The sequence below is a fragment of the Chelonia mydas genome, chromosome 3, assembly GCF_015237465.2.
Source record: "Chelonia mydas isolate rCheMyd1 chromosome 3, rCheMyd1.pri.v2, whole genome shotgun sequence".
Lineage (NCBI taxonomy): Eukaryota > Metazoa > Chordata > Testudines > Cheloniidae > Chelonia > Chelonia mydas.
Window position 1 is genome coordinate 37323075 of NC_057851.1, and position 13419 is coordinate 37336493.

At 38.6% G+C, this 13419-nt stretch overlaps 1 protein-coding gene across 1 annotated transcript in view; it reads left to right on the top strand.

Moving 5' to 3' along the window:
• The window catches only part of SH3YL1 (SH3 and SYLF domain containing 1), a 93917-nt gene that overhangs the window by 25149 nt on the left and 55349 nt on the right, over positions 1-13419 (top strand). Inside the window, exons 2-4 of the mRNA XM_007055660.4 lie at positions 7979-8089; positions 9139-9252; positions 12636-12700. Of these exons, the coding sequence (XP_007055722.1) occupies positions 7979-8089; positions 9139-9252; positions 12636-12700 (290 nt within the window). The remainder of the gene's footprint in view (positions 1-7978; positions 8090-9138; positions 9253-12635; positions 12701-13419) is intronic.

Genomic DNA, 13419 nt, shown 5'->3' on the forward strand with positions numbered 1-13419 from the left:
AGATCATGTCTTGAATATTGAAAACCGTATCAAACCCTTACCTAACACACACTGTTTGTTGAGGATAGAATACTTGGAGTGTTGTATGGATACACTTGTTGAAACTTGCATATTTTTTAGTCACCTCAGTCAGCTTCAAGGATGGTGAAGAGATTGGATGAACCTTTTCCATCAGCATAGAGAACTTGATCCTTTTTGGTTGTCTGAAGAGCTGATACAGTGAGGTTTCGCAAATACTTTTATGAGGGGTACTCCTAATATTATATAAAGCATAACTTAATGCAATAGGGAATAGTGTATCTTGATGTTCCTCCAGTATGCAAGCTACATACTTATTTAGAGTCCCATGCATTCTCTCCACTATCCCATTTCCTTGGGCATGGTACACAGCAGATTGGTAATGTGCTATTCCAATATTCGTCAGCCTTCAAACTGTCTTGATACAAAAGGTGTCCTACTATCTGAAACAATGCTCTAGGGTAGGCCAAAAGTAGCAAATAAAGCGGTTAAACAAGAAATGAGCTCTCATCCATAGGTCCTTCCACCTCCTGAATTATACCATTATCTTTCATACTTTACATTTCTGCTTGGATCTTGTCCACAAATACAGGAGATACACAAGGTACAGGTGCTGCAAAGGGCTTGGTACTCAAATCCAGCTGTAGAGAGCATGCATGTTCTACTCCTGGGGGAATTCTGTGCCACTGTGCAATGCAGAATTTTGCAGAAATTAATGTGTGCAGAATATCCTTTCCCCTACAGAAATGGGCTGCACTGCTGGTGGCCGCAACTAGAGGCTGCTGGACCTAGCAGAGCCCAGCTCGCACATAGAAGACACTGCTGGGGGAGGCAACTAGAGGGTTCCCAACAGCTGTAGTTCCCTGCACACCCTGAGAGAAGGCAATGGCAGCATGCAGGCAACTCCACACAAGCCTGGGACCAAGCATCAGCTGTTTTTCACTTTGGATCCCTAAGCTCTTGGGGGAGGAAAGGAAGGGGTCTGGGTATCTGGGCTAGGGGAGTTCTGCAGCTGGGCTCTGGGTTGGGAGGGGGTGTGGGTATCCAGACAAGAGGGGACTCCACAGCTGGGCTCTGAGTGGGGTTGGGTGTATTGGCGGGCGGGGGGGCAGGCAGCGAAACAGGTACTGGGTTGTCATAGGAGTTTCTTTCTACTCCTGGGGCAATTTTTGTGTGTGTATTAATACAGACGTACTTGCTGACAGGTATTTTGAAATAAATTACCAAAATAATTGAAACTGGCATGATTATGCCAATTTGCAAAATTTTAAAATATTGTGTGCAGAATTTTTAATTTTTGGGTGCAAAATTCCCCCAGAAGTAATATTCCAGGGACAGAACACTATCACCATGGTGTGTCTGAATGATAGTTTTGGGTATCACTTTCTATTCTAGCTGACATAACCACACTTGAGGTGTCCTGTGTGAGTTGATGGGTAATACCAAACTGTAAGCATGGATCATAGGACAATAATGGAACGACATTCACAGCTGCGCACTGAATAATGTAAAAATGTTGCAGGCAAAGCTATGCCTTTTGTAGAGCACAGAACATTACATCATCAGTCACTGTCTACAAGGCATACAAATCCCAAACGTTTTTAACTGTTGTAGGGAGAATGTTAACTTCAGCACCGATATCCACCATGCACTTCAGTGGAAGGCCGTTAATATCCGTGATAGCAAATACTAGCTCCAGTGCCTTGCAACTTGAGAAAATCATACTAAAGGAAACCTCAGGGATCCCAGTAAAGGTGGTATCCTGCAGCTTCACATGCACTTCATGCCTCTTGTCTTTGTGAACCAGTGTACCTCTGCATAGTGTCCTTCCTTTCCACAAGCGCAACATATAGCAGTGCTAGCGGGACAGGGAGAGAAATTGACCAAGTTATCCAGACTACCACACAGGAAACTGACGACTTGGCAACCTTTACTGCCAGGGTCATGGAGCAAGAATAATTAGTGTCATATGACTCTGGGCTACAGAAGTAGGAGGAGCAGCTGATGGTTTAAGCATAGACACAAAGGTAGCAGCAGTCTGACACACACCAGCCTCTCAGCCTGAGCCCTCTCCAATGCCTTGCTCTTAGCAACCACAGCATCAAAAGTTACTGTTCTAGCATTTTCAGTCATTTACTGGTCCCCCGGGTGGTCATTGGCTGTGCCAGTCACAAAAATATCCCTAAGCATGATCATCATGACATCCCCAAAATCACAATCAAGGGTCAAATGACATGCAAGCTCACATATGGTTTCATTGAGCAGCTGGTGAGTTTCAAAATTTTTTTTCTCTTTTATTAGAACAGAATCTCCAGTGCTGAAATACTTGAGGCACTGCACAGATGCATCAAAGGAGGACTTGAGCTCCAAGAGTACATAATAAATATTAATGTAAACATGGCCTAACTAGTTCTGCAGCAAGGGTAAATTAGCAGCATCAGAGAGTTACACGATCTGCACATAAGTTTTCAAAATTCTGAATAAAGTCTGGCTAGTCAACAGCCTAAGGATGTCCAGGCAGCATAGGTTGCACATTAAAAACACTTGTTGCCATAATGCTCTCGTTATGGTCTGATGCCTCCCAGAATAGCAGTCCATCTCTTTCTCCCCCTTCCCTCCCCCCCTCAAACGAGCAAGACCTGCAGGTAGGTTGTTAATCAAAAGATGTAATAAGCCTGAACTGGTTAGATTAGCAACAGTCTGAACAAAACATAAGTCTGAACAGCAGATATGTAGCAGTGCACATACCTGTACACCCTATGCTATGCATGTATACAGCCTTAATCAAAAACAGGAACCAGGAAACAAACCAGGAACAAGAAGTAGGAAGGCAACACCCACATCAGTGATCGCATACCTTTAAATGTTTGCTCTTTGAACTCCATTTTGGCCCTTTAATTTCTTTCTTGTTTAATGCCTTCTATAATGTAGGCTTCTGTTTACTGGTTTCACTAGAGTCAAAGTTCCAAATCTTGCAGGATTTCTGTTTTGGCTCAAATAGGCTCTCAAAACTTGCCATTTAGACATAATAGTTTCCTCCTTGCCTTCCTGATTCCCTTTTTGGTGGTGTATTGATATTTCAGTGGCAAGATTTTATGTTTTTAAGAGGTTTAATTTGTTGTTCTACCAGGCTGTTTTGTTAAATTTAAATTTAGAGCATACTTCCCTGTAGTGCCTAACTCCCACTCAGTCCATTCTTCTCCGTGCTCACTCCATCTGTTTCCTTCTCGCTCAGTAGCAGTAGAAACTTTCATAATCAAACAAATTTTCAAACCCTTGTCAGGCAATGTGGAGGACACACTCCTGAGCACCACAGTCATGATCGTTGTTTATATGAACATGGTGCTCCAGATGTATTGGCAATGGGATGACCAAAATATCCTTGGAATTTAGGATGTGGAAGGCCACTTTTCTCAACATGTGTGTAGAGCTCGCCATGGCGCTACAGTGACAGAGCACCAATGTGTGGGTCCCCCTCAAAGCAGAGAAACATGGTCATCACCCTACAGAAGCTTGCCTTCTTTGTTTGCTACCAGTCAATAGCTAATTCATTTTGTTTTGAAAATCAGCTGTTGGAACTGTTGTCACAGAGATGTGTGCTGCTGCCCTGGATAATAAAATTTGGCAATGCAAATTTGTGAGTAATCTCCGGTGAATGCTTGGAGTTATGGAATTGTATAGGAGCCACTGATGGGATGCACATGTCTATTATTTGTCTGTCCCCTTGCTTCCCTCCCATACACTCCCCAAATAGGCCTTGGAGTTCATCAGCAGAAAAAGGGGTATTTTTTTCATGATCATACAAGGCTTATTTAATCACAATGGTGAGTTAACTAAATTAATGTGGGGGGTGGTCTAGAGTAGGTCCATGGTGCTAGGAACTTTAGCAACTAGATGCAATGAAAACTGGAACTTTTGATCCCAAAATCACTATGAGCATTGGTGGTGGTGTGTTTCTAGCTTTTATTCTATCTGAAGTTATATGGTTAATTTGAAATTGGAGTACAAGTCTTATAGTGGTATAACTCATTCCAAAATAGTTCTCTCTCTCTCTTCCAAAGCAGTTATAGCAGGATAAAATGCAAAATGGGGCGGGGGAGCGGGGAAATCACTTATGTGGATGCAAGGCAGTTCATACTGGAATAAACTAAAGATACATTGAAAAAACTTCCCCATGTAGACAAGGCCTGAGACAGACATTCTGTAGAAGATACATCCTATTCCCTACTTTCCTTCCTCTCTTCTCAAGGAGGTTTTCCATCCACTAAATTGTAGAAATACAACCAGACCTTCTAATCAAGGGATAGTGGGTTGGCCCCACCTTTGTAGAACTCTTCATAGACATTTTTTTAAAATGCTTTAAGAATTGGTAACCACAAAGAAAATTGTATTAAAAAATATACAAGTAAGAGTAAAATACAAGTAATATACAAAAAATATACAAGTAATTGCTGTCAAGCAATTAAAAAAATTAATTGTGATTAATAGTGCAATTAATCGGGCTGTTGAACAATAAGAGAATACCATGTATTTAAATATTTGTAGATATTTTCTACATTTTCAAATATATTGATTTCAATTACAACACAGAAAACAAAGTGTACAGTGCTCACTTTATATTTATTTTTATTACAAATATTTGTACTGTAAAAAACAAAAGAAATAGTATTTTTCAATTCACCTAATACAAGTACTGTAGTGCATCTCTTTATCATGAAAGTCGAACTTACAAATGTAGAATTATGTACAAAAAAACCCTGCATTCAAAAATAAAACAATGTAAAAGTTTAGAGCCTACAAGTCCCCTACTTCTTGTTCAACCAATTGATTAGACAAACAGGTTTGTTTACATTTGCAGAAGATAATGATGTCTGCTTCTTGTTTACAATGTCACCTGAAAGTGAGAACATGTGTTTGCATGGCACTGTTGTAGCCGTCGTTGCAAGATAGTTACGTGCTAGATGCAGTAACGATTCATATGTCCCTTAATGCTTCAACCATCATTCCAGAGGACATGCATCCATGCTGATGACAGGTTCTCCTCGATAATGATCCAAAGCAGTGCAGACTCATGCATGTTCATTTTTCATCATCTGAGTCAGATGCCACGAGCAGAAGTTTGATTTTCTCTTTTGATTATTTGGGTTCTATAGTTTTGGCATCAGAGTGTTGCTCTTTTAAGACTTCTGAAAGCATGCTGCGCACCTCATCCCTCTCAGATTTTGGAAGGCACTTCAGATTCTTAAACCTTTGGTTGAGTGCTGTAGCTATCTTTAGAAATCTCACATTGGTACCTTCTTTGCATTTTGTGAAATCTGCAGTGAAACTGTTTTTAAAAGGAACAACATGCTGGGTCATCATTTGAGACTGCTATAACATGAAATATATGGCAGAATGTGGGTTAAAACACGGAGCAGGAGACATACAATTTTCCCCCAAGGAGTTCAGTCACAAATTTAATTAGTGCATTATTTTTTTTAATGAGCGTCATCAGCATGGAAACAAGTCCTCTGGAATGATAGCCAAAGCATGAAGAGGCATATGAATCTTTAGTGCATCTGGCACATAAACATCTTGCGACACCAGCTACAACAGTGCCATGCAAACGACTGTCCTCACTTTCAGGTGACATTGTAATTAAGAAGTGGGCAGCATTATTTCCTGTAAATGTAAAGAAACTTGTTTCTCTTAGCGATTGGCTGAACAAGAAGTAGGACTGAGTAGACTTGTAGGCTCTAAAGTTTTACTTTGTTTTGTTTTTGAGTGCTGTTATGTAATTAAAAAAACTACATTTGTAAGTTGCACTTTCATGATAAAGAGATTGCACTACAGTACTTGTATGAGGTGAATTGAAAAAATACTGTTTCTTGTGTTTATCATTTTTACAGTGCAAATATTTGTAACAAAAATAATATGAAGTGAGCACTGTACACTTTGTATTCTGTGTTATAATTGAAATCGATATATTTGAAAATGTAGAAAAACACCCAGAAATATTTAATAAATTTCAATTGGTAGTCTATTAACAGTGTGATTAATCATCATTAATTTTTTTTAATCGTAATTAATTTTTTTGAGTTAATCGCGTAGTTAACTGCAACTAATCGACAGCTCTAGTAAGAGCACATAACCTTTCCTGACTAATTTATTTACAGTTGAATGTTTGTTTCAAATCCATAGTGTATGCCTCCTATAAAGGGAGGTTAAAATACAGACCAAATACATTTTTAGCAGTTTTTACAGCAGGCTTGTTTGTCATAAAACTGAATCAATAGCCAAAGGTTTTTATGGACTTTTCTGAAGTACCTCAGAGTTTAGGTTTTGGTATTAATACAAAGCGTAAGTATTCTCCACATCCAGTGATGGGACTGGAACATAAACATGATTCTACAAGAAGCATCATAGAATGATGGAAATAATCTCATATTGTTGAGCACATTCATAAGGAAGAATGATGATCTTTCAAAATTAGGTGCTTTACATAAAGACATCTAACCAGATAATTACAAGTTTTGTCATATAAGAAGAAAATTTTGATGTAGAAATATGTATTTAATTGAAAATCAAAAAATGTGTATAAAATCATCACTTTAAGGTGTTGGGTTTTTTTCAGACGCAGCCTAATGTCTGATCTCGTTCTGAGGCTTGTAGGGCTTAGTGATAATGGGACACTTCTTGTACTGTTCGGCCAACTTAGAAATCCTACTCAAGAGTCATTGATGAGTCTTCCTTGTTGATTGAAAGCTTGACTAGTTGTGCTATGGCTATGGGTTAAAAAGTTATGTAGAGCAAAGGAGTGAATGAAAATTTTAGGCACTCTAATTAATGTGGCTAACTTTTCACTTAGTCACTGCCCTGCAAATGTGAATTTTTTTTTTCTTTTTGTTTAAACTTTTTCTGGGTTTAATGCCCAAAGGATTGCTTGTTCTAAGATCATTTTCTGCCAGTAAAACCGGAAATCGTGAGAGGCAGGAATATTTCATGTTGGAAAAAGTAGCATTATACTCCTGCTTCCTTAGATATTTTTGAGAACCAGTACTGGCTTTTACTCTTTTATCTGACACAAGGGAAGAGTGCTGGCCCTCCTTGATGTGTGGACACAACAGTACTACTCACATGTGTAAAGTTATTCACGTAAGTATGTGTTTACAGAATTGGAGCCAAGATTTTACAATCTTTTAGATAGGGTCAGTGATTTGATATATAAGCACCTAGCATATTTTGGGGGTGCTATAAACAAGTAATAATTGCTAGTAAACAAGTGACAAACATTCTGTCTATGAATTGCTTAAATGAAACAAATCTAATTAACTTATGGAAAGGTTTGAATATAATTGTCATTCTTACTAAAAATTGGCTGCTTTGTGGGTTTCCAGAGTGGAGCTGATGCTGATGTGTGACATCTAAAACCCTAATTGACATAGTATCTTCCTTCCTGTGAGGCTGTCCCTCTACCTGTGTTGCACTTCCACAGCTGAAGTTTACAGAGGTTTTTCAGCTGGATCCCTCTTGGTATAAAAGAGAAGTTGCTGTTGACTGGGTGTTCTTTGTGAAAGCCTTTTTCCTTTGGAATTTTGCTCTTCCCCGCTACCCTCCCACTGCCCTTTAGTCCACAATAATCTGAATTTGTTCACTTTCAGGGCCTTTTAATAAAAAGGGCTTCTGAGGAAGAGAATAGTGCTTGTGGTGTAAAGTATAGAGAAAGTGGAGACCATTTCTTCTTGTTTTTACTGTATCATTATTAGGTGGTTGGTGTGTGTGTGTGTGTGTATATATATATATATATATATTTAGGATTCCTATATACAAATGTATGCTGATTGCATTAGTTTATTGTGTTAGGTAGCTCTTGTCACTTTAAAAATGCAAACCAGTAAAAAAGGATAAACTCTTTTAAACTGTGACTCCAAGAGTATAATTTCAATAGTCACATTATATATTTTTCTATTGTGTTTTACAGTGAATAATCCTATACCATCCACCCTGAAATCAGAAGCAAAAAAGGCAGCTAAAATATTACGAGAATTTACAGAAATAACTTCCAGAAATGGACCTGATAAGATCATACCAGGTTAGTAAGGATACAAATTTGTGGCAATTGAAGGACCCACTTCTCCAGACCTCACTTGGGCAAAACTCCCATTGTCTTCATGATTATCTACTGTATTATTGTGCATTTTCTCCAAGGGTAATGAAGACCTGGACCCTACAGCTATAATTTTTGTGAAATGAATTTACTCTTAAGAGGTAAAATTCATTCTCGTCCAGGGGTCCTGTGTTGAATATTTCTCACACCTTGTTCCCACCCCCACACTACCCCCATTAGCAGAAGTCACTGTGAGAGTGTCTATGTTGGTGGACATCTGCATGATGTGGATGGAGGCTCCATATTTGCCCTGTATAGACTGGCACATAGGGAGGACCAGATATAGTAATTACAACCAGAACATCTGTAGTAGTTTGTTAATATCACCAGAATCTTCAAGATAGAATTGTAGCCTTGATATACACATTTTTAAGATATGTTATGCGGCTAAAAGTAATCTATTTTCAATGATTTTCCTATGACTCTATTGTAAATCAAAATGGAGGTAAATGGAGTCACACCAGTATAAAACTGGTATTAGAGGAGAATCAGGCCATCTGACTCTTTTTTTCCCACTGTCCTTTTTTTTCTGCCATATCCATCTTTTTTTTTCCTCTGAGTTCTAATTTCCTTCCTTGTTCCATATTCCAAATTTTATTTGAATTTTAAACGAGTTGTGTTCCAAAAGATATATAATAAAACTTTAGATTTTCTTTTCTGATGTCATTTTATTATGATCCTAAGTATTGAATAACAATGGGGATGTTAATCATTTTTATAAAATGATTACAGATTAACATGTACTCTGTTACTGTTAAAATCCTCCACCTGAAAAAGCCGTTGAGGCAGAGATGTTGAGTCTCCATTTCTTTTTATATTTCACTAATTTAGCTCACTATTTTGTTATAAATTTGTCTCTTTCTTATTCAAAATTGTTAAATGTATGGCTGTGTTTTAAGTCCCGATTGTGTTTTAGTATGTTCTTTATGCTCTTTTGAAAATGTCAATTTTAACTAATTAATATTTGTTTTCAGCCAATGTAATAGCTAAAGCTAAAGGCCTTGCAGTTTTGTCTGTTATCAAAGCTGGATTTTTGGTAACTGCTCGAGGAGGCAGCGGGATTGTATTAGCACGTCTTCCTAATGGAAGTAAGTTGACGTTTTCTCAATCAAACAAATTAGAGTGTGTATCTTCCTTTTCTACATCAGGGGAAACTTCAAAATAATTGTAATTCATTTTTCTTTTTTCCTTTTTTTCCCCCTCTTTTAATAAACTAGAACATAGGAAATGCCATTCTGGGTCAAACCAGCGATCTGTCTAGTCTAGTAGCCTGTCTCTAAGGCTGATTTTTACATTAGAAAATTTTGTATCTGTTCTCCAGCAACATTGCAGCAGTAGTGCTGCAAGCACTACCGTTGACTAGACTTAGGTTTTTCAGCATCTTTGCTGGGAAACGGTATGATATTTTCTAATGCACATGCAGTGTAACAATAGCTAGTGCTAGAGCCTTCAGAACAATGTGTAATATCCCCATAGTGAACAATTTTAGAATTGTTTTGAAGCATGAAGGTTAATATGTTTAACCGTGTAGGGTATCTATACATTATCATTATTGTTTGTGTGTGATCTTTTGAAAATGAGTTTCATAGGTAAGTTTTATATGTTGTGTTGGGAAAACAATCCAGTTTTAAACTTGTTACTTTTTAGTGGACTGATTTTGAAGGCCTCACTGCAGCCCCTTGCACCACTTCTTAGGAAGAAAACCTTTTACAGGTCAATCTTCATCACTACTTATGGAGTTCACACACATGATTATTGTTCTAGGAAATCTCAGGCCTGCCGACGGGGAGGGCAAAGGGGTGAATTGCTCAGGAGCACGGTGATTTAAAAGGTCCCGGGTGGATGGGATAGATAACGTATTTTTTAAATAAAAATTAAGATTACCAAAAAAATCCGGTTTCCTGCTGCTGCTGCTCTGTACAGAGCACCACCCCTCCCTGTGACAGTAATAGTTTGCTAGAGCGCTGCTGCACCCTGCTGGTCTGGCAGTCTGGCAGAGTATCAGCAATAGCAGCCTGGGAACCGTGGAGCTTGCTGCCTCCTCTGGCTGCTCAGGAGCCGCTGTGCCTGTTGTTCTGGCTCTGTGGCTGCTGGGCGAGCACAGGGAGACTTTAAAGAGGAACAATCTCCTTCTGCGCTACCAGACTTCCTCCCCGAGGGCTGCAGCTCCTCACCAAACACAAGCCAGCAAGTTCAGCCACCCTATCGAGCCACCCTAAGTTTGCCAAAAGGCAGCTGGGGCTAGCCCCCCACTTCATTGCCTCTAGCACTGGCTGACGAGACGCTATCACAAGCGCATTATAATGGGCCACCTCCACCACTTCGCCAGGGAACGAGGCACGGGTTTTCCCTCTGCCTTCACCCCGGCCGCCTCCCAATAGATGTGGCCGCACCATGTCTGCCATCTTCTCATTGCTCTGGGTGTTGATGTCCCACAGCACCAGTAGTGCAAGTATTGTATATTTTAACATTGTTGATCATATTCAGTTACATCTTGTATATCAGTTTTTTCCTTTTCTTTAGATTACACATGAATCATGATTAGGTGTTTAATTCGCCTAGTTGGTACTTTAGGTGTGTTGTTACTTTGTGGTTCTTTAAATAAATACATTATGGAATAAAATTAATACATAAAACATTTAATTTAAATATGTAATTCAAAATAACAAATTCTACATCTTACATTTAGTTTTACAGTTTATTTAATACTGGTGCTGTAAAAAAAAGTTAACTAGGTCAAGCAATGCCACAACTTATGCCTAGTGGGTTCTAATTGTTATCAATAGGATAAAAAGTAGTGTCATAAACCTCAGCCATCCCTTTCTAAGGGGGCAATGGACTTTGCTGCCCTGGGGCCCAGAATTGCTGTCAGCAGGCATGGGAAAGCTACCCAGAATGCAACAATTTACATCCAAATAAACCACATGAACTGGCTTGGGGACTTTTGGAGGGGCAGGTAGGAATCCTGTCCAGAAGAGAAACTGTAAAATAGCTATAATGAGTGCTGAAATGAAGGTTCTGCTTACTGGGTGTCAAAACTATAAGCATTTTGATATCCTGAATATTTGTTCACCTGTGTTCAGATGAGAGACTATAGTTCAACTCTTAGTTACATAATGCCAAGAATTCTAACAAGGGAAAAATCCTAAATCAGAGGCAGAGTACACTGAAATGGTGGAAGTAGAGATGTAACTAGGCATTTTAGGAATGGGATAAGCAAGCATATTTGTACCCCCTGCTGGTTTTGGGGGGGGGGGCATTTCTCTGCCCATTTTTCCTCCTCTATGACTTTGCTCCCTGGGCAGCTGCCGCTTGCCCCATCCTGGTTATGGCCCTGGGAATATAATATTTCAAAATGCTCAATGGTGTTTCTTACACTCATCGTTCCTATTCTGCTACTAAGTTACCAAGGCTTATTTGTCTGTCTCTCTGTTGATTTATAATTAGAAATAGTGTTGTTTGTGTTTAAAATCAGTATTTACCAGTAGAAGTATTACAGTAAGTAGCATTAGGTAATATGCATTAGGAATTCAATATGCAGTAGCTCACTACAGTGCTTTGAAATAGTTCCTTAGCTAAGGAAGATATTTAGTATGCAATAGATTTCTGCTCTGTTGGTCAGTTTAAATGTGAGAACTAATTCTTTGTTTGTTTATAAAAATGCTGTGAAGCACACAAAGGCATGCAATGGGAAGTAACTGTTTGCAGAAATACATGACCACTACTAAAAGTAACGGAACAAAAAAATTTAGCTACACTGATGCACCCCATAAACCTTCATATTTTCAAACCTCTGATGTTCTGTGTGAAGTATTGTGATACCTTTGTTAACAAGCCTTGGTATCCAAGAGATTAACTGAACCTAAATATATGATGATTGAAAAATGCTTTTGAAAACATGCACATTAATATATTAAAAAAAAAATTGCAGACAGTTGGCCTAAAATAAGAGTTCTTCAGTGTAAATGGTACTGTCTCTGAAGTGTCCCTTCGATATGTAATCAGAATTACAGTGAAAATTTCCAATGTGCAGTTTTGTTTTTCAGTAATTATGTCCTTTTAACTATTGAAATGCAATTTTATAATTTGGAATTTTTTCTTTACTATTGCAATATTATTTATCAAACTGTTCCCAGGCAGTACTGTTTTCATTTGCTATCTACTTGATGTTGCCAGTTCTTCAGGTGCCTTCCATGAAAAGCAATTTTTACTTTGCAAACATGACTTTCAAACTGAGTTTTGGATGGCACTGAAAATTTTGAGGCACATTTAAGAACAAGAGAAAAAATATATTTAGCTGTGTAATTTTTTAGGTTTCAGTTTGAAAATTTGGATGTCAAATGCAATGACTTGTAATATGTTTCATATTGTATTTGTTGAGCTTTAGTTTCTGTAAAGGGGAGAACTTATTACTGTTAAATGGTGATATGGTTGAAATTTTGTAATATGTATCTTATTTTGTGTGGGTCAGGTTGGTCTTCTCCTTCTGCAATAGGGATAGCTGGCCTTGGTGGTGGATTTGAAATTGGAATTGAGGTAAGGGTTAAATACATTTGTAAAATCTTACAAAAGTAGAGTTTTCTATGCTACGTCCATTGATGTCTTGAAATATGCACTGTTTCAGTGTACATGAACTATACTTGAAACTTATTTTATAATATTGCATGTGCAATATGAATTTTTCTCATTTTTTCATAAAATGATATATTTTGAATGGGATGTGAAAAATCGAGCAATGAAGATTCATAGAATCATAGAATATCAGGGTTGGAAGGGACCTCAGGAGGTCATCTAGTCCAACCCCCTGCTCAAAGCAGGACGGATCCCCAACTAAATCATCCCAGCCAAGGCTTTGTCAAGCCTGACCTTAAAAACTTCTAGGGAAGGAGATTCTACCACCTCCCTAGGTAACGCATTCCAGTGTTTCACCACCCTCCTAGTGAAAAAGTTTTTCCTAATATCCAACCTAAATCTCCCGCACTGCAACTTGAGACCATTACTCCTTGTTCTGTCATCTGCTACTACTGAGAACAGTCTAGAGCCATCCTCTTTGGAACCCCCTTTCAAGTAGTTGAAAGCAGCTATCAAATCCCCCCTCATTCTTCTCTTCTGAAGACTAAACATCCCCATTTCCCTCAGCCTCTCCTCATAAGTCATGTGTTCCAGTCCCCTAATCATTTTTGTTGCCCTCCACTGGACTCTTTCCAATTTTTCCACATCCTTCTTGTAGTGTGGGGCCCAAAACTGGACACAGT